Below are 19,067 nucleotides of genomic sequence, written 5' to 3'. Positions count from 1 at the left end.
CACATGCAGAGGGAAAAGGGAAACTGAAGTAGGTTGTTTCCCCAGTGCCTTTGCGGCCTCATAGAGGTTCCTTCTCTTATGTGTACCTTTCCAGGTGGTGGCCAGCTGAGATCTGCCATCCTCGAGCTGTTCCCTCTAACATTGATAAAATGAGACATGACGTGGGAGAGTTCCCTGTTCTCTTCTTTGGATCTAATGACTATCTATGGACTCATCAGGCCCGAGTCTTTCCTTACATGGAAGGAGATGTAAGCAGCAAGGATAAGATGGGGAAAGGAGTTGATGGAACATATAAAAAAGGTAATTTTACCCTTACTATTCCTCAGGCAGGCAGAGACTTCTATAGCTGAGTGTCTGCTCTGCGTTCAAGTTCATATGATGGTTCAATGTCTGAAGTATTGTGATGCCTGCTTGTAATCCCAGGTCTTGAGGCTAAGGCAGAAGAATTGCAGGGTCAAGGTACCCTGCATTACATAGTGACTTCTAGGATGATTTTTTCACAAGTTATAAAGGCAATTAAAATTGCAGAGAAGTAAAGATAAACTGGTTTAGCATTGAAGACAATAATGTCTGCTGAGGCTAAGATATATCCCCTGGTATTAACACAACTAAGTCAATTTTGAGCCTTGTCTTTCCCTTAAGATATAATGGGGGGAGGGGGGAATCTTTGAACAGCTTTCTGGATAAAGTAAATCTACAAGGCACATGGTGTTCCCTCAGTGAAAAACACCTTCTTCCTGTAGTTATCCTTTGAAAGGCAGTATATTTATTGTTAAAGGGATATTGAAGCTTAAGAATTGCCTGCATGGTGAGGAGGAAAGGGATTTTAAAACTGATGCCTAGCCAGGTGGTAATAGTGCACACCTTTAATCTCAGTGCTCAGGAAGCAGAGGCAGATCTCTTGAGTTCCAGGATAGCCTGGGCTACACAGAGAAATAGTTTTGAAAAATAAATCTGATGCTAGAGACCTATATTCTTTAAATTAGAACAGAATATTAGCTTATCAAATGTTTGTTTACCCTGCATTCTTAGATCTGTGAGTATATCCCTATTTGCCATATGGTTTCTGTGAAAAAACCTGGACTTTTGGTACTAATACTACAGGGGCTTGAATATTGAGTCTTGTCGTCTCAGATAGTGACTACACTACCACCATCTTTGTCGGCGCTAAACTGGCTGTCATTGAGGCCAGAAGAGAAGACAGAATATAGGAAAGGCCCTGTGTCTGAGCCTATTAAAATTTTGGTATATTCGTCATTATATCTATCTAGACCAAGGGCTGGCTAAGTGCTTAGCCCTCTAGGAATATGTCTTTTGTGGAGAGTCTAACATAGGTATTGACAATCAACATGTCATCCTGTGATTGTTGGAGGAGACATGCATCGAATGCTAAACAATAAGCCTAGGTAGTCTGGGATTTGAAGTCTTGAAGTCAGGTATTTTTACCAAGTGATGCTTCGAAGAGAGAACCATAGTAATAGTTAACATTTATTATTGTCCAGGCCTGTGCAATGTTTCCTGTTTTAAGTTTTACAGCAACCCTATGAGTAGATAGCACCCTGATTTTGCAGGTAAAGAATTGGCCATGTAAAAGTTACATTATTTGAAACTGGATTTGGTGGCTCACGCTTTTATCCCAGCACTGGGGAGGCAGAGGCAGGCGGATCTCTGAGTTCAAAGCCAGCCTGGTCTACAAATCGAGGTCCAGGACAGCCAGGGCAGTTACACAGAGAAAGCTTGTCTCAAAAAACTGGGGGGTGGACGAGTTACATTATTGGCCTAAGGTCTCTGTGCTGCTCAGTGAGTTGTGCAGGAGGGTTTTAGCTGTGGTGATTACACTGAAATTCCAATTTTTCTCTTTTTTCTTCCTTGCTTTTGAGACAGGCTCTCAATGTAGGTTATAAGATGAGAGCCTATATCTGGAATGATGAATGAAAATAGTTTGGGTAGTTCTAAGAAGAGAAGATTAACCCGGGTGGTAGTGGCGCACACCTTTAATCCCAGCACTTGGGAGGCAGAGCCAGGAGGATCTCTGTGAGTTCAAGGCCTGCCTGGTCTACAGAGTGAGATCCAGGACAGGCTCCAAAACTATAGAGAAACCCTGTCTTTAAAAAAAAAAAAAGAAAGAAAGAAAGAAAAGATTAAACTATAATAGGGAATTGTGAGCGGAACAGGATAAACACTGAAGACAAGGCAGGAGAGGCATAAGAATCACAAGGTATTCAATATTGTTCAGAGGAGAGAATTTCTTCCTTTTTTGGGGATGGGGGTGGGTTGAGACAGGGTTTCTCTGTGTAGCTTTGGAGCCTGTCCAGGAACTCACTCTGTAGACCAGGCTGGCCTCGAACTCACAGAGATACGCCTGGCTCTGCCTCCGGAGTACTGGGATTAAAGGCGTGCGCCGCCGCTGCTGCCACCACCACCACCACCACCACCACCTAGAGGAGAGAATTTCTTTAAAGAAGTAACAGAAAAGCTACAAAAAGGAGAGGGAGAAAGATTAAAATTCTTAGTTTTATCCTGGTTGAAGAACAATGAATTAAAAGTTTATGTTGAGAAAACTTGGGAGTCAGGTTTGTTGGATTTTTTAGGTATTGCAATCTAAGGATTATGAAAGCTCTGGGTGAATTTAGATTAGATAGAAAGATCTGCTTGTTGTTGGAACCCATGGTGAAATTTACAGAATGAGTATTAAGAGAGTAGACCCTACAAGGAAAGGAGAACTTCATCTTTGAAATTCAAGAGTGTAGCAGGCACATTGCCCATGGCACCTAGGAAATTGTGCTTCAGGAAGCAGCACAATTTTTTTATTTTGCTCTGACTGTAGCAGTGTGTATTTTATATTTGTTGATGGGTTGTATTTTATCTTAATGTTATATCTGAATACTTTGGAGACTTACATGACCATTTAAAAATTGATGATATGGTTTTGGTTTTTCATGTAATTGTAATGTTGATCTATTGTTGCTAGGACATGGATTTTCTTTCCTTCTTTCCTTTTTTTTGGGGGGGGGCGGGGTGTCTCGAGACAGAGTTTCTCAGTGTAGCCCTGGCTGTCCTAGAACTCACTTTTTAGACCAGGCTAACCTCAAACTCACAGAGATCTGCCTGCCTCTGCCTTCTGAGTGCTGGTATTAAAGGTGTACACCACACTGCCTGGCAAGACATGGGTTTTTCTTTAGCTTAAAAGGGGAGATAGAGTAAAATAAGTGTACCCATTTTTTGTTTTTTGTGTTTAAGTGATTTTGTTTTGTCTCCTCAGCTCTTCAGGAAGCTGCAGCAAGGTTTGAAGAGTTAAAGGCCCAAAAAGAGCTGAGACAGCTGCAGGAAGATCGAAAGAATGACAAGAAGCCACCACCTTATAAACATATAAAGGTGAGGGGACCCGTCTTGGGAGGCTGTGTATAGTAGAGTGACACTGTATGGCTCCTTTCTTTTCCTTGCTCATGGTAAACATTTAAAAATTGCTTTGAGAGTTGAGAGCATAAAAGTAGAAAAAGTAATTAATTCATTGTCATTTCCAGCACAATTGTGGGAGTTCTCTCCTTGTCAGACTTGGCAATAAGCTTCCATGCCCGCTCAACCATCTCACTGTCCCTCTTCAGGATTACTATTAGCATTTTGTGTTTTTTTTTTAAATGTTATGAATAATTGATTCCTCCGCCTCCAAAAAAAGGTGATTATTTATATATATTAGTTTTTATAACATCTCATGTCAGACCCTGGTTTTAAATTCTTTTGGCCTAGCAACTTTGACTTGATTTTTTTTCCCTAGCGCTGGAGGTTATAGGGAAGCACTCTACCACCAAGCTACAGTCTCCCAACCCCACCCCTTTTTAATTGGAGATGGGGTTCCAGTTGTCCGGGCTTGCCTTTACTTTGTGATCTCCTGTCTTAGTCTCCCAAATAGATGGGATTAAAGGTATATACCAGCATACTTGGCTTGAAATTTACATTTTATGTATCAACTATGGCTTTATTATTATATGAGCTGCTTCAGTCTTGAGTTCTTCAAACCATGTAAAATGTTATAACTTGAAGGAAGTGATAATTGTCTATTAAAGGTCCTGGATTGTTTTATGTTGACTTCCATGATACTATGTACTTCTCCAGGTGAACCGTCCTATTGGCAGGGTACAGATCTTCACTGCAGACTTGTCAGAAATTCCCCGTTGCAACTGTAAAGCTACTGATGAGAACCCCTGTGGGATAGACTCAGAGTGCATCAACCGGATGCTGCTCTATGAGTGCCATCCCACAGTGTGTCCTGCTGGAGGGCGCTGTCAGAACCAGTGCTTCAGCAAGCGCCAGTATCCAGAGGTTGAAATTTTTCGCACATTACAGAGGGGCTGGGGTCTCCGGACAAAAACAGATATTAAGAAGGTAAACTTAAATTATAGGATTTTTTGTTGTCTTTGTTGTTGTTTTCTTGAAGTAAGTGGTACTTCTTGATGAACATGAGAATATTACATAGAGGACACAGAGTTAGGGATTATAATAAGCTCCAAAGTGTAGAGAGGCTTGAGAGTGGATGATCTTGTCATCAAAGTCCTTACATTGGTCGTGTTCACTATGTAGAATAAAACAGGGAGAAATACTTGGAGATATTATGAGATTATTTACACTTTTGTGAAAATTCTAGAGCCATTAGTGAAGATGAGGGGAAAAAAGATGTTTATAATATTTTAATAAAATATTTTAATTGGGAGAAACAGTTTGGGATTATTAAGTGTGATAAGCAGTATTGAGTTTTCACAGTGAAAATGCAGGGAATCTTCAACATGAAATGTGGAGAGCCTCCGCCACCTCCATCTTCATTTAAGGCAAATCAATAGTTTATTAAGAGGGGTGTGTGTGTGTGTGTGTGTGTATTAATTAATTTTATTTATTTATTTATTTATTTTGCTTACTGTATGTCTGTATGAGAGTGTCAGATCCCCTGGAACTGGAGTTACAGGCAGTTTTAACTGCCATGTGATTACTAGGAATTGAAACAGGTCCTCTGGACGAACAGCCAGTGCTTTTAACTGTTGAGCCATCTCTCCAGCCCCTTTAATTTTGAGAAAGGTAGATGGGAAGGAAGCCCAAGAATATAGGTGTGTGCTTTTCAAAGAGGAATTGCCAGGGTCTTCAAGCGTTTTGTTTGTTTGTTTGTTTGTTTGTTTGTTTGGTGGTTGGGTTTTTTTGTTTGTTTGTTTTGATTCTTCAAGACAGGGTTTCTCTCTGTTGCCCTGGCTGTCCTGATATTAAACTCACAGAGATCCGCCTGCCTCTGCCTCCTGAGTGCTTGGAATAAAGGGGTACACTACTACACCTGGATGTTCAAGTTTTTAACAGATAATATTATACATTCTGGTTAGAAAAATAAGTCTTATTTGACCATTTAGTAAAATAAACCTTATTTTCATAATTTATAAAGAATTTTGTTGGGGGCTGGATAGATGTCTCAGTGGTTAAGAGTACTGGCTGTTCTTCCAGAGAACCCAGGTTCAATTCCCTGCACCATATGGCAGCTCACAACTGTTTATAACTCTAGTTTCAGGGGGATCCAGAATCTTCACACAGACATACATGCAGGCAAAACACCAATGCACATAAGAAAAAATAAATTTTTTTTTTTAAAGAATTTTGTTGAGGTTTCTAGGAAGCACAATGAAGCCGTTTACCAAATATTTATCTTTTTTGCCAGCCAGGGTAAGGATTAAAGTCTAGAATGGGGGCTGGAGAGATGGCTCAGAGGTTAAGAGCACTGGCTGTTCTTCCAGACGTCCTGAGTTCAATTCCCAGCAACCACATGGTGGCTCACAACCATCCGTAGTGAGATCTGGTGCCCTCTTCTGGCCTGCAGACAGAACACTGTATACATAATAAATAAATAAATCTTTAAAAAAAAAAAAAGGTTATCAGATAAAGTCTAGAATGGTATAATTGTGTTATCCAGAGTAGGGTGGACAATAGTATGAAATGTAGAAGGAAAGTCAGCAGGGCGAGCTCCAAGAAAGATGAAATAGTTGAAACTGGCTTCAGGCCCTCAGACTGGTAACAGAATGACTTTTTTTTTTTTTTTTTTTTTTTTTATTACTTCTCGGTTTCACATTCTGGTGGTTCTTGAGTGTGCCTTGTACCCTGGGGCTTTTCTGCTGGTGGGAATGAGGAAGTGATTTTCTTCCTGAAGTGATTAAGGCACCATAGATAATAAAATACACATATCTACTGTGGAGAATCATCCATATTATTTTTTAAATAAAAGTTGCACATGTAAACACCAGTGTACTTTACCATTAAGTTATGAACTGTTTCTTATTCTAGGGTGAATTTGTGAATGAATATGTGGGTGAGCTAATAGATGAAGAGGAATGCAGAGCTCGAATCCGTTATGCACAAGAACACGATATCACTAATTTCTATATGCTTACTCTAGATAAAGTAAGTATTTGTCCTAGACCCAAGTTCTAGACTTTGTCCATATACATGAGAATTCTCTTGATCTTGATTCTGGAGAGGGTTAAATTTCTCATTTTTAACAGTAAAGCTGTTTTTAGTACTCTTTTTGAATGGTCTAATATAATTTGGGGTTTTTTAATGCCATAAAAGTATATGAAAAGGCCACAAGAGTTAATAATCCTTTACCCTTTTATTTTACAAACTGGAGGACTAACTAGTATATTGTGATGATCGTGAAAGTCAGTGGTCCTCACCCTTCCTAGAGCTACAACCCTTTACAGTTCCTGTGTTCATTGCTACTTTAGAACTATAATTTTGCTACTGTTATGAATCGTAATGTAGACCTCTATATTTTCTGATGATCTTTTTGGGGTCGTGACCCACAGGTGTATGTAAACTGTAAAACTTAAGAAATCAAGTAAGTATCTGGGTTTTTTTGTTTGTTTTGTTTGTTTTGGTTTTTCGAGACAGGGTTTCTCTGTGTAGCTTTGTGCCTTTCCTGGCACTCACTTGGTAGTCCAGGCTGGCCTCGAACTCACAGAGATCCGCCTGGCTCTGCATCCCGAGTGCTGGGATTAAAGGCGTGTACCACCACCGCCTGGCTGTTTTTTTTTTTTTTTTTTTTTATGTTTTATTTTAGGGTTATTGGAGTTATATTTTGGAAGAAATTTTCAAGTATGCCTATTTCTTATATATCTATAGTTCTTTGTGCTTGAATATTAGATTCCAGTGAATTTTTTTCCTGTACAATGATTTTGGAGTTCTCCCTTTGCTAGTATGAGAATTGAACTTAGAAACCTATGCACCCTAGTCAAACATTGTACAACTGAACTACATCTTCAGCCTATTTTATTTCTGTTTATTTATGTTATGACATTTTGTTTGTTATTTTATGCTTTGTTATTTCATGTTAGTTACTTTAGGTTAGATTGTTATAGTTGAATTTGGATCAGAAACTTACTAGGTTACCTCAGCCGGCCTAGAAGTTGCTCTTGTTCTGCCTCTGCATTCTCAGTACCTGGGATTACATTGGTGCCCCGTCATGCTTAGACTAACAACTCTTTTCCTGGCATTTACCTTGGTAAATATTTTTTAAGTTGTACTCTTGTGTTTATGAGTCTTTACTGCAAGACATTCTCAGTTATACTTTGGTGTAGGGTATCTGATTAAGTACTTAAATTTCATTAAATGATTTTTAATGTACCCCTGGTCTGTAAACTTTCTAATTTAGAAAACGGAATAAGCTGCTGCTTCTCTGAGGCAGTGGTTCTTAAACTTCAGTATAGATCAGTCCCCTAGGTGGGCTTGTCATAACAACACATTGTTAAACCCACATAGACTTTCCTCTTTAGTATATCTGAAACATAACCTTCAAGTGGAGTTGGTGGTAGAACCACCACTCTGAGAAATCTTGATTTTTAAAAGGATCCACTTCATCTTATTATAGAAAATAGTTAGTTTTCTACATAGCAGAGGTTTCAGGAAATCTAACAGGTAGCTTTTCTTGAAATTCTAGGATCGAATTATTGATGCTGGTCCGAAAGGAAACTACGCTCGGTTCATGAACCACTGCTGCCAGCCTAACTGCGAAACACAGAAGTGGTCTGTGAATGGAGACACGCGAGTTGGTCTTTTTGCTTTGAGTGACATTAAAGCAGGTAAGGTCATTAAAGACCCTAGAGCTCAGGCCTGGGTTTCAAGTTCTTCATTTACATCTAAAAATCGGCTGTATCCTCCACTTAGACAGTAAATCTCCCAATTGCCAGGATATGTAGACATGTAAAGACGTTCTAGGTGATGCAGGGCATATGGTGGCACACACTTTCAATCCCAGCACTCGGGAGGCAGGAGCAGGTGGATCTCTGAGTTCGAGGACAGCCTAGTCTACAGAGTGAGTTCCAGCACCAGGGGCTACATAGTGATACTTACAGGTAGTACTTTAGCATGCTTTTCTGTTTTGTATATTGTTTTCCAGGTTTTTTTTCTTTTTAATCTGATAAAATGGAGGTATATTTTACAATTTTAACCATCTTATCTGTGCAGTTCCAAGGTATACCTATTTGTACAACTCTTACTTTCTGCCCCCGAAGACTTCCATCTTCTCACCTGAAGCTCTTCCTGCTTTCTTCTCTTCAGTAACCCTCCTACTTAACAAATCTGTCTCTGAATTTGACTGGGATTTTTCCCCCCTTTTCTTAGTGGAGGAGAGGGTTGGGGGTTGTTTGTTTGTTTGTTTGTTTTTGGAGACAGGGTTTCTCCGTGTAGCCCTGGCTGTCCTGAAACTCACTCTGTAGACCAGGCTGGCCTCAAACTCAACAGAGATCTGCCTGCCTCTGCCTCCCGAGTGCCCCAAGTGCTGGGATTAAAGGCGTGTGCCACCACCACCCAGTTCCTGTTTGTTTGTTTGTGTACTGGTGATTTGCCAGCAAACTGGAGTTACAGACAGAGCTGCCATTTGGGTGTGGGGAATGGAACCTGGGTCCTCTGGAAGAGCAATCAGTGCTCTTCTTAACCATCTCTCCAGGGCCAGTTTGGTTTTTTTGTTTTCTCATTGTGTACACCAGACTAGCCTTGAACTCTATCTGCTTCTGTTGGAATTAAAAGCAAGGTCCACTATGTCTGGCTTAGCAGGAACTTTGTATAAAGAGAATCATATAATAGTCCTTTTGTGACCAGTTTCTTTTATTTATCATAGTGACTTTAAGGTTGAACATAAGTAGGTTTAAGGTTAAACAAACAAACAAACAAACAATCTAGGCCTTTAACTTTTAATTTGAGACAGGATCTCACTGTATATAGCCTTGGCTAGCCTAGAAATCGCTATGTAGACCAGGCTCCCCTTGAACTCATAGCTTCTGCTTCTTGAAGTCCCCCAAAATTGGGCTGCCTTAGAAACTTGTAGCTTCTCCAATCTCCTTTTTCACTTTGCCTTCCACATTTGCCACAATATCACCATGTACATCAAAGAATCTTCTGCCACCCATCTCCATGTCTTAAGGGAGTGAGAGGCTCAAGTCATGGGGTTGGGAATCTGTATACTCAACAAACATCGTACCACTGAACTTCTCACCAACCCCCAAGATTATGTTATAAAACCACTGATTTCTGATATAACCCGAGAAGTGGTAGTTTGGACATACTATTACTCAGTTCTATCATGGTCATGTAAGAATGTAGGAGTGAGATGATTTAACCCAAGCAAGTATTGAGATACTTGTGAGTAATCTAATACGAGTGACTAGTTTGATGGTATATTTATATGGTGAATATTTTCCCTATCGATCACATTTTTGTTGTGTAACAATAACTGAGGAACAACTTAAGGTATATGGAAATGGCTATTTATTTGGGCCTAATGTTTGAACAGTCTCTCTATGGTAGTTTTTTGTTTTGTGTTGAGATAGTTCCTCTGTAGTTTTGGTGCCTGCCCTGGATCTTGCTGTGTAGACCAGGCTGGCCTTGAACTCACAGAGATCTGCCTGCCTCTGCCTCCAGAGCGCTGGGATTAAAGGCGTGCATCACCGCTGCCCAGCTATATGGTGGTGTGTGGGTGTGTGTGTGTTTGTTTGTTTGTTTGAGACAGGGTTTCTCTGTATAGTTTTGGTGCCTGTCCTGGATCTCGCTCTGTAGACCAGGCTGGCCTCGAACTCACAGAGATCCGCCTGCCTCTGCCTCCCAGGTGCTGGGATTAAAGGCATGCACCACCACCACCACCCGGCGGTAGTTTTTAAATGTACAGAAGATACCTGATCTTTCAAAGTTAATTTTTCTAGGGCTGTGATAGCAGACTAGCTTAGACAGTTTTTTGTTGTATTGTTTTTAAGATTTTTTTTTTTTAAATTTACGTATATGTGTGTATGTGTCTCTAAGTGTGTGTGGTTACCAGTGGAGTCCAGAAGGGGGCACCAAAGTTAGAAGAGCTAGAGTTAGAGGTGGCTGGTGGCTGTGATCTGCTAGATGTAGGTGCTGGGAACTGAACTCAGGACCTCTGAAAGAGCATTAAACACTCTTAACCACCATCTCTCCAGTCCTCTATTGTATTTTGGGTTGGTTTGTTAGTGTTCTGTTTTTGTTTTAAGACAATCTTACTGTGTAGTTCTGGCTGGCCTGAAACTTACTATGTAGATCAGCTATCCTTGAATTTGGAGTTCTGCCTCTGTCTTCCAGTGCTGGGATTACAGATGTAGGCCACCATGCCCTGCTTTGTAGCTCATTTATGCTAGGCATTTGCTCCTGCACTGTGGTACACCACTGTCCCCTCTCATATATATTGTTAAAATGAGAATAGGATAAGTAGCATCACCCACATCTGGACCAGTAATTCTACAGGCAGTGTGAGGTGGGGGCCACAGCCTTGCTGGTAACCCTGATTGGTCTTGGTTTTTTGGGGTTTTGTTTGTTTGTTTGTTTGGGTTTTTTTTCCAGCCTCTCAGTGATCTAACTACATATGATTCTTAATTCTGCAATATGAGTCTAAGTATAAGTCACTTGATTTTATATTTTGTTCAGCTAAAGAAATAATGATTTCCAGCATCTGTTGAAAACCCTCTTTCTTTGTCTCACTGTTGGAATGTATATATCAGGGCTGCCAAAATGGTTAAGTAGGTAAAGGCTTACTGGCTAACCCTGGTGACCTGAGTTGGATTTCCAGAACCACATAGTGTGAAAACCAAGTCATAAGTTGTCCACTGACCTCCACACATGTACCCCCATATACATGCATACACATACAGACTCGCTCATATGCACACAGACAAAACAAATGTTCTAAAATTTTAAATAAAAAATAGAATATTGGGGCTGGAGAGTTGGCTCAGTGGTTAAAAGCACTGACTGCTCTTCTAGAGGACCTGGGTTCAATTCCCAGCACCTACATGGCAGCTCACAACTATCTGTAATTTCAAGATATGACACCCTTACACAGACATATATGCAAGCAAAACACAAATGCACATAAAATAAAAAATGGAAAAAATAGAATATCGGTCTGCAATTACTAATATTCCTGAAACTTGATGATTTTGAGTATGAATGATTAACCTTGCATGTTAGCTGTGAAGTTATTTTAAAAAATACATGTATTCGTATTCATATAACATTTTCATATCTGTTAGACCTACCTACTTTTGAGTTTGAGTGTTTATTATGTTTTATTTCCTTTAAGTTCTGATTCACTAAAGTCAGGTCTGATTCATTGTTTGCTTTATTGGGATTTGTTATTGTTTAAGACAGGGGCTAATTCAGCCTTTGAACCTCTGAGATTATAGGTGTAAACTACCTTTCCCAGATCGAAGAGTACATTTGTGCCTTAATTTACTACAATTTTGGTTTTGTTGTTGTGTGTGTGTGTTTGTTTTTTAGTTGGGGGGAGGCTTTGCTAGGGATAAACCCAGGGTTTCCCACATACTAGGCAAGCAAGCTATGCTCCTAGTCCTGTATACCAGTCTTTAAACTTTACATACTGCTGTGGATATTGTGTTGTATTCTCTGAATAGATGTATGATATTATTTCTCCATTTATAACATGGGATATTTGGCCTGCTGTGGTAGCACATACTTATAATCTCAGTACTCCAGAAGTGGACACAGGAAGACTACACTGTTGGTTTAAGGTTTGCCTGGTCTACACGAGATACTGTCTCTCTATGAATGAATAAAGCTACTCCAAGTTCAGATCCCCTAACCAGGTTATGTCATAACTAGCTTGTATCACCCATCTGATCTTACTCTCCTTATAGTATTACTTTGCAGTGAAATGCCTCTTCCCCTGAATGCTGCCAGATAAGGTGTATTCACAGGTTCACAGGGACATATAACTGGCAGGGGCTCTTCCAGTTTGCATTCCCTATGCCTGGATACTGACAAGAGTGAGTGAGTGAGTGAGTGAGTGAGTGAGAGAGAGAGAGAGAGAGAGAGAGAGAGAGAGAGAGTGTGTGTGTGTGTGTGTGTGTGTGTGTGTGTGTGTGTGTGTGTGTAGATCAGAGGACATCAGATGATGGTCCCTGCCTTTACCTTGCTTTGAGACAGGATTTCTTTGTTGGTTCCCTGTTGCTTGAGCTCATGGCGATTCTCCAGTCTCCACTCAGATATTCAGCTTTCATGTGGATGGATTCTTAGAATTCAAACTCAGGCTCTCATGCTTACATGGCAAGTGCTTTTAACAACTGAGCCATCTCCTCAGACCTGTTTTGTTAAGATGTAGTCTCACTCTATTGAGTGCTAGTGTGATACTCACTATACACTGATCTTCCTGCCTCTGTTTTGAGTGCTGGGATTATAGTATGTACCAACATCCTACCATCAAGTTATATGCTTACTTTTATTAGTGACTTAGTGTATTTTGAATCTAAATAGTTGAAAAACGATGGAAAGTGAGAGAAATATTACTTTAAAAATAAAGCTTATTTTAAATATCACTTGCTGCTTAAATTTCTGTTATATACCAGGCATGGTGACGCTTGCCTTTAATCCTGGCACTTTGTAGGTAGAGGCAGGCAGATCTCAGTTAGTTCAAGGCCAGCCTGGTCTCAGAGCTAGTTCCAGGACAGCCAGGGCTGTTACACAGGGGATCCCTGTATGGGGGGGTGGGGGTGATAAAATCTGTTACATTAGGTAATTAATAACACATTTAAATTTTTGTTTTCTTAAAGTTATTCTCACCCAGATGTGGTAGTGCATATCTTTAATGCTAGCACTCAGGAATCAGAGGCAGGAGGATATCTGATTTCCAGGACAGCCAGGACTACAAAGAGAGCCCCTGTTTCAAACAAAAAATAAAAGTAAAATTATTCAATTAGAAGTTATTGTCAGCCGGGCAGTGGTGGCGCACGCCTTTAATCCCAGCACTAGGGAGGCAGAGCCAGGCGGATCTCTGTGAGTTCGAGGCCAGCCTGGTCTCCAAAGCGAGTTCCAGGAAAGGCGCAAAGCTACACAGAGAAACCCTGTCTCGAAAAACCAAAAAAAAAAAAAAAAAAAAGAAGTTATTGTCATTTATAATTAACAAATAATATAACCATATATGTTAATATTTTTGTGGTCTTTATGCAGGCACTGAACTTACCTTCAATTACAACCTAGAGTGTCTTGGGAATGGAAAAACTGTCTGCAAATGTGGAGCCCCGAACTGCAGTGGCTTCTTGGGTGTGAGGCCAAAGGTACCACTTTCTAAACTTTTATATTAGCAACAATGGTATGTCTTCCCTGTACCATTCTTAGAGATAGTGCTAGGGATGAGTCTTTATTGTAAGAAGCTAGTCTTTGGAATAATGGAATTGATTATCAGTAGTACCACTGACAGTTTACTGAGCAGTCTCATGATCTAGTTGGTATTGCTGTAGTGTTTTGAGCAATTTTGACTTAATAGTACTTTTCTAGCAAAAAAAAAAAGGCTACAAAATAAAAACTGTAGGTTTTTGTGGTCTCAGCTCACCTCATACCTTCTACTAAGCTACTAGATTCCTTAGGTGTGTAGTTGTCTTTTTTCTTTCTAGAGGCATCAGTAGAGTTTATTATACTATAGTACCATAGATAGATACAGATTATTGGACTGATGATGTAGCTCTGTGGTAGGATGCTTTCCTGGCCCATGCTAAGCCATGGGTTCACCACCAAAAAATATATATAGAGAAAAAATTTAATCTCACTATTATAACAAAGTATAATCATTATTGTATCTCCCTGTGTTTATGTACGTTTAACTGAGTTACAGTGCTGTAACTGTTAAGGAGATTTGTCTTTTATGTTATGTGTGTGGTGTTTTGCCTGTGTAGATGTCTGTATCACATGCATGCAGTATCCTGAGAGACAACCAAGGGCATTGGAGCCCCTAGAACTGGAATTAGAAACAGTTGTGAATCTCCTTGTGGAATCAAACCCAAGTCCTCTGGAAGACTAGCCAGTGCAGCTCTCCAATGCCTCCTACCCCTTTTTCTTTTTTAAAAGAGACTCTCACTGTCTTGTCCAGCATAGCCTTGAACTTGAGTCTGTCCTCCTGGCTCTGCCCCTTACGTGATGGGATTACAAGTATGCAACCCCATCCCTGGCTGCTGTTTTTCGTTGAAGGGTTTTCTTTTGTTTTTTGTTTGTTCATTTGTTTTTCTCTTAGATTTATTTATTTTGTATGTGTACATACAAAACATATATGTGTACATACATATAACAAAATGTGTGAGTGTTATAGGGTGGTTAGAAGACAACCTACAGGAATCATGTGAGCGCTGCCTTGAGGACCACGGCCTTTACCTATTGAGCCATCTCTCAGGCCCCTGATGGCTTCTTTTTCTTTTTTGTTTTGGTTTGTTTGTTTGTTTGAAACATGATCTCAGTATGTAGGTCTAGCTGTCCTGGAACTCACTATGTAGAATAGGCTAGCCTCAAACTCATAAAGATCCACCTGCCTTTGCCTCACAAATGGCATGCACTACCATGCCTGGCTGCCAAGCCTAATGACCTGAATTCAGTCTCCAAAAACTTAAAGGTGGAAGGAAGTAGAGAACCGAGTCCTTCAAGTTGTCCTCTGATCTTCACACACACACACACAAACACACTATGGTACATTTGTGCCCATACACAGACACACACACACACACACACACACACAATAAGTGGATGGAATAAAATTTTTACTTAAAACAAGCTGGGCGGTAGTGGCACACGCCTTTAATCCCAGCACTCGGGAGGCAGAGCCAGGTGGATCTCTGTGAGTTCGAGTCCAGCCTGGGCTACAGAGTGAGATCCAGGACAGGCACCAAAACTACACAGAGAAACCTTGTGTCGAAACCTCCCCACCCCAAAATAAAATTTGCATACCTGAGTTGTTGACAGGTTGTTGACTGATCAATATCTGGCCTCCAGAATCAACCCATTGTCACGGAAGAAAAGTCAAGGAAATTCAAGAAGAAGCAACATGGGAAGCGCAGGAGCCAGGGTGAAGTCACAAAGGAAAGAGAGGATGAGTGTTTCAGCTGTGGGGATGCTGGTCAGCTCGTCTCCTGCAAGAAGCCAGGCTGCCCAAAAGTTTATCATGCCGACTGTCTCAATCTGACCAAGCGACCAGCAGGTTGGTGCCAAAGTCCATTCAGAGCACTCCTTGTTCTCTGTCAGAGTTTTCAGGATCTGATGCAACTTGCTTCAGTCTGAAAGAGAATGCTATTTGTGAGCATATGTCAACTGTTGAGGGATCTGGGATCTGGTCCATGTTTTTATTTTGGCAATAAAGATTTGTGTTCTGTCCATATGTGCATGAGGAAAAGGCAAATGAAGATTGATGAGATTGCTTGTTGCAGATAGTTGAAAGAGTTGCATGGAAAGACAGACAGGTGTTCTGACCCTAAGGCCATTAAATCATGTTTCCTTTCCAGAGGAAGAGTAAGGCATAGTAGAGACTTTAGATGTGCAAGTCACTGAAAGCTGGGTCAACAACCTTTTACCCACAGTTTCTCTCAACCCTGCAGGAGTCTCCTACCCTGCAGTGTACTTTTTCTTGGTAGATGAAGTAGTTGTGTCAGTTTACACATAAGACAGCTGCTCAGGTAGATGAGGGAACCAGGAATTTGTCTTGGGAAAAGTTGATATCCTTTGGGCAGTGACATGGGTCTTAGGATTTTAGCCATTTGGACAGGCTAACTACTGTAAAATACAAACAACAGATGCATATGGAGCTATTTTAGAGGGATGTTAATAAATACACATCACTAATGCCTGCTTCCAAAATGTAGACAAAGTGGAGAACTTAAGGAGTCAGTGGAGTGTGTTTCTGAATTGGTTTTCTTTCAGTTTGTATAGTCCAGGGTCATGATAGAACAGAAAGTCAAGTAGAAGGTCAAAGCCATTGTGTTGAAATGTCAGTACCAGGAAGTAGAAATGGGATTTTTTTTAGAATCACTTTGTTTCATGGCACAGGATAGGACTGGCATGATCTTGCTTGAGTTCCATCAGTGAGTTCTAGCCTAGTTTATTTGGAGGTGGAATAGATACCAGTTTAGGTTAGTTTTAGGTCTTCCCCTATTTCTGCATGGACAATCCAGATAAAGCTTTGTGCTGGTTTCAAGACTTAAAATTCAGCAAAGGTGAGTAGTCGGCTTCCCTTATTATTTTTGCAACTGTGTGTATTTATCTTATTTCTGTTGAAAACAAAATAAGCAAGAATGTTAAAAGGCTGGAATGTTCCTCTTGAGTTGGATGTTTAAAAGCTATCTAGATCTGGGCATGGTGATATACCTAGAACTGTAAGCTAAGGCAACCTTGGGCTACATAGTGAGACCCTGTCTCAAATAACACAAAACAAACTAAATAATAAAAAGCTCTTTTAGGACAAACAGAATTTGTGAAAAATGCAGAAGTACTAATAATTGTTTCATCTAAGAGGAACTTTGGGGTTTATTTGGTTGGTTTCCTACTGTTACAGCCCTTGCTAGAAATAGTCTCTTGCTTGTGTTTAGTTGATACTTAGTTACTCAACCTTGATTCTTTGCTGTTATTTTATATATTGTTTTGTGCAGAAGAGGAAGCTGAAATTCTGGGGAAGGAGTAATGTCAGGTGAGTGGCACAAACTCTGAAGAATGTGGCAGTTTGAAGGAGGCTTTGCAGCCACTCCTGTGGACCAGTCTCAGAGCATGGCTCATCTCACATGCATCTATTTTCCCTAAGCCTTTGTTCACTCTTGTTTTCAGGGAAATGGGAGTGTCCTTGGCACCAGTGTGACGTATGTGGGAAGGAAGCAGCCTCCTTTTGTGAGATGTGCCCCAGCTCCTTTTGCAAGCAGCATCGAGAAGGGATGCTTTTCATTTCCAAACTCGATGGGCGTCTGTCTTGTACTGAACATGACCCCTGTGGGCCCAACCCTCTGGAACCAGGGGAGATCCGTGAGTATGTGCCTCCCCCAGTGCCACTGCCTCCAAGTCCCAGCACTCAACTGACAGAGCAGTCATCAGGGATGGCTACTCAGGGGCCCAAGATGTCTGATCAGCCACCTGCTGATGCTACCCAGATGCTGCCAGTCTCCAAAAAAGCTCTGACAGGGACTTGTCAGAGGCCACTGCTACCTGAAAGACCTGAGAGAACTGAGTCTAGTTCCCACCTTTTAGATAGGGTCAGAGACCTTGCTGGGTCAGGGACCAAATCCAAGTCCTTGGTATCCAGCCAGAGGCCACAGGACAGGCCACCTGCTAAAGAAGGACCAAGACCTCAGCCATCTGACAAAGCCTCTCCAATGACCAAGTCAAGCTCCTCACCCTTAGTCAGGTCCCTGCCACTGGAAAGACCTCTGGGAATGATTGACCCAAGGCTGGATAAATCCATAGGTGCTGCCAGCCCAAAGTCCCAATCAGTGGAGAAAACTCCAGCCCCCACTGGCCTGAGACTTTCACCACCAGACAGACTGCTGACCACCAGCAGTCCCAAACCCCAGATTCCTGACAGGCCACCAGACAAATCCCATGCCTCTTTGACCCAGAGACTTCCACCTCCTGAGAAAGTACTATCAGCTGTGGTCCAGTCTCTGGTAGCTAAAGAAAAGGCACTGAGGCCTGTGGACCAGAACACTCAGTCAAAGCACAGAGCTGCTTTAGTGATGGATCTCATAGACCTAACTCCTCGCCAGAAGGAGCGGGCTGGTTCTCCTCATGAAGTCACACCACAGGCAGATGAAAAGATGCCAGTGCTGGAGTCAAGTTCAAGGCCATCTAGCAAAGGTCTGGGGCATATGCCACGAGCTGTGGAAAAAGGCAGCATGTCAGATTCCCTTCAGCCCGCTGGAAAAGCAGCAGCTCCTTCAGAACACCCTTGGCAGGCTGTTAAATCATTCACCCAGGCCAGACTTCTTTCTCCACCTTCTGCCAAGGCTTTTTTATATGAATCAGCAACTCAAGCCTCAGGAAGAGCTTCTGTGGGAGCTGAGCAGACCCCAGGACCTCCCAACCCAGCACCGGGCCTGGTTAAACAGGTGAAGCAGCTATCTAGAGGATTTACAACCAAGAGTGGGCAGTCCTTCAGGTCTCTTGGGAAGATCCCAGCTTCTCTCCCCAATGAAGAGAAGAAGTTGGCAACCACAGAACAAAGTCCCTGGGGCCTGGGAAAAGCCTCACCAGGGGCAGGGCTTTGGCCCATAGTGGCTGGACAAACACTAGCCCAGGCTTGCTGGTCTGCTGGGGGAACACAGACATTGTCACAAACTTGCTGGTCCCTTGGAAGAGGGCAAGACCCCAAACCAGAGCAAAATACAATTCAAGCTCTTAACCAGGCTCCCTCTAGTCGCAAATGTGCAGAGTCAGAACAGAAATAATACAGTAAATATCACATAACCAGGCAAGCTGTCCCCAGGGTACCATTTGGGGCGGGAAATCTTCCTTTCCTTTTCCTTTTTGGAAAACAGACATATTCCCACACTTCCACTGTTCTTCTTTCCTTATATCCCAACACTCAGAACTCTCGTGACATTAGCCCATGGGGACTTTTGGTTGTGTGAAACGTGTATGGAAATTCGTCGGGCCCCAGTCAAGAGACAGACAGACTTGAGTCTCTTTGCCCTGACTTTTACATATGGTCAACTTAAAATAAAAAGTCCACTCTGGAATCAAGCATGGAATTCAATTCCACTGGTCAAGTTGGAAAGTATAGGGGCTCT

General features: G+C 41.5%; 1 protein-coding gene across 5 annotated transcripts in view; it reads left to right on the top strand.

Annotated features, from left to right (window-relative positions):
• Window positions 1–19,020, top strand: part of Nsd1 (nuclear receptor binding SET domain protein 1) — a 109,935-nt gene extending 90,915 nt beyond the window's left edge. For 4 of the 5 annotated variants that reach the window (XM_059262872.1, XM_059262874.1, XM_059262871.1 and 1 more), the window contains 8 exons: window positions 95–300; window positions 3,263–3,375; window positions 4,114–4,383; window positions 6,310–6,426; window positions 7,961–8,102; window positions 13,492–13,598; window positions 15,298–15,502; window positions 17,116–19,020. In XM_059262872.1, coding sequence (XP_059118855.1) covers window positions 95–300; window positions 3,263–3,375; window positions 4,114–4,383; window positions 6,310–6,426; window positions 7,961–8,102; window positions 13,492–13,598; window positions 15,298–15,502; window positions 17,116–18,725 — 2,770 coding nt within the window. In that variant the 3' untranslated portion in view covers window positions 18,726–19,020. Of the gene's footprint in view, window positions 1–94; window positions 301–3,262; window positions 3,376–4,113; window positions 4,384–6,309; window positions 6,427–7,960; window positions 8,103–13,491; window positions 13,599–15,297; window positions 15,503–16,943; window positions 16,982–17,115 lie in introns of all 5 variants that reach the window. The other variant, XM_059262875.1, reaches the window with a different exon arrangement.
• Window positions 19,021–19,067: the final 47 nt, after the last annotated feature.

The sequence above is a fragment of the Peromyscus eremicus genome, chromosome 5, assembly GCF_949786415.1.
Source record: "Peromyscus eremicus chromosome 5, PerEre_H2_v1, whole genome shotgun sequence".
In the NCBI taxonomy this organism is placed as follows: Eukaryota; Metazoa; Chordata; class Mammalia; order Rodentia; family Cricetidae; genus Peromyscus; species Peromyscus eremicus.
This window is presented reverse-complemented; position numbering and strand designations above follow the sequence as displayed.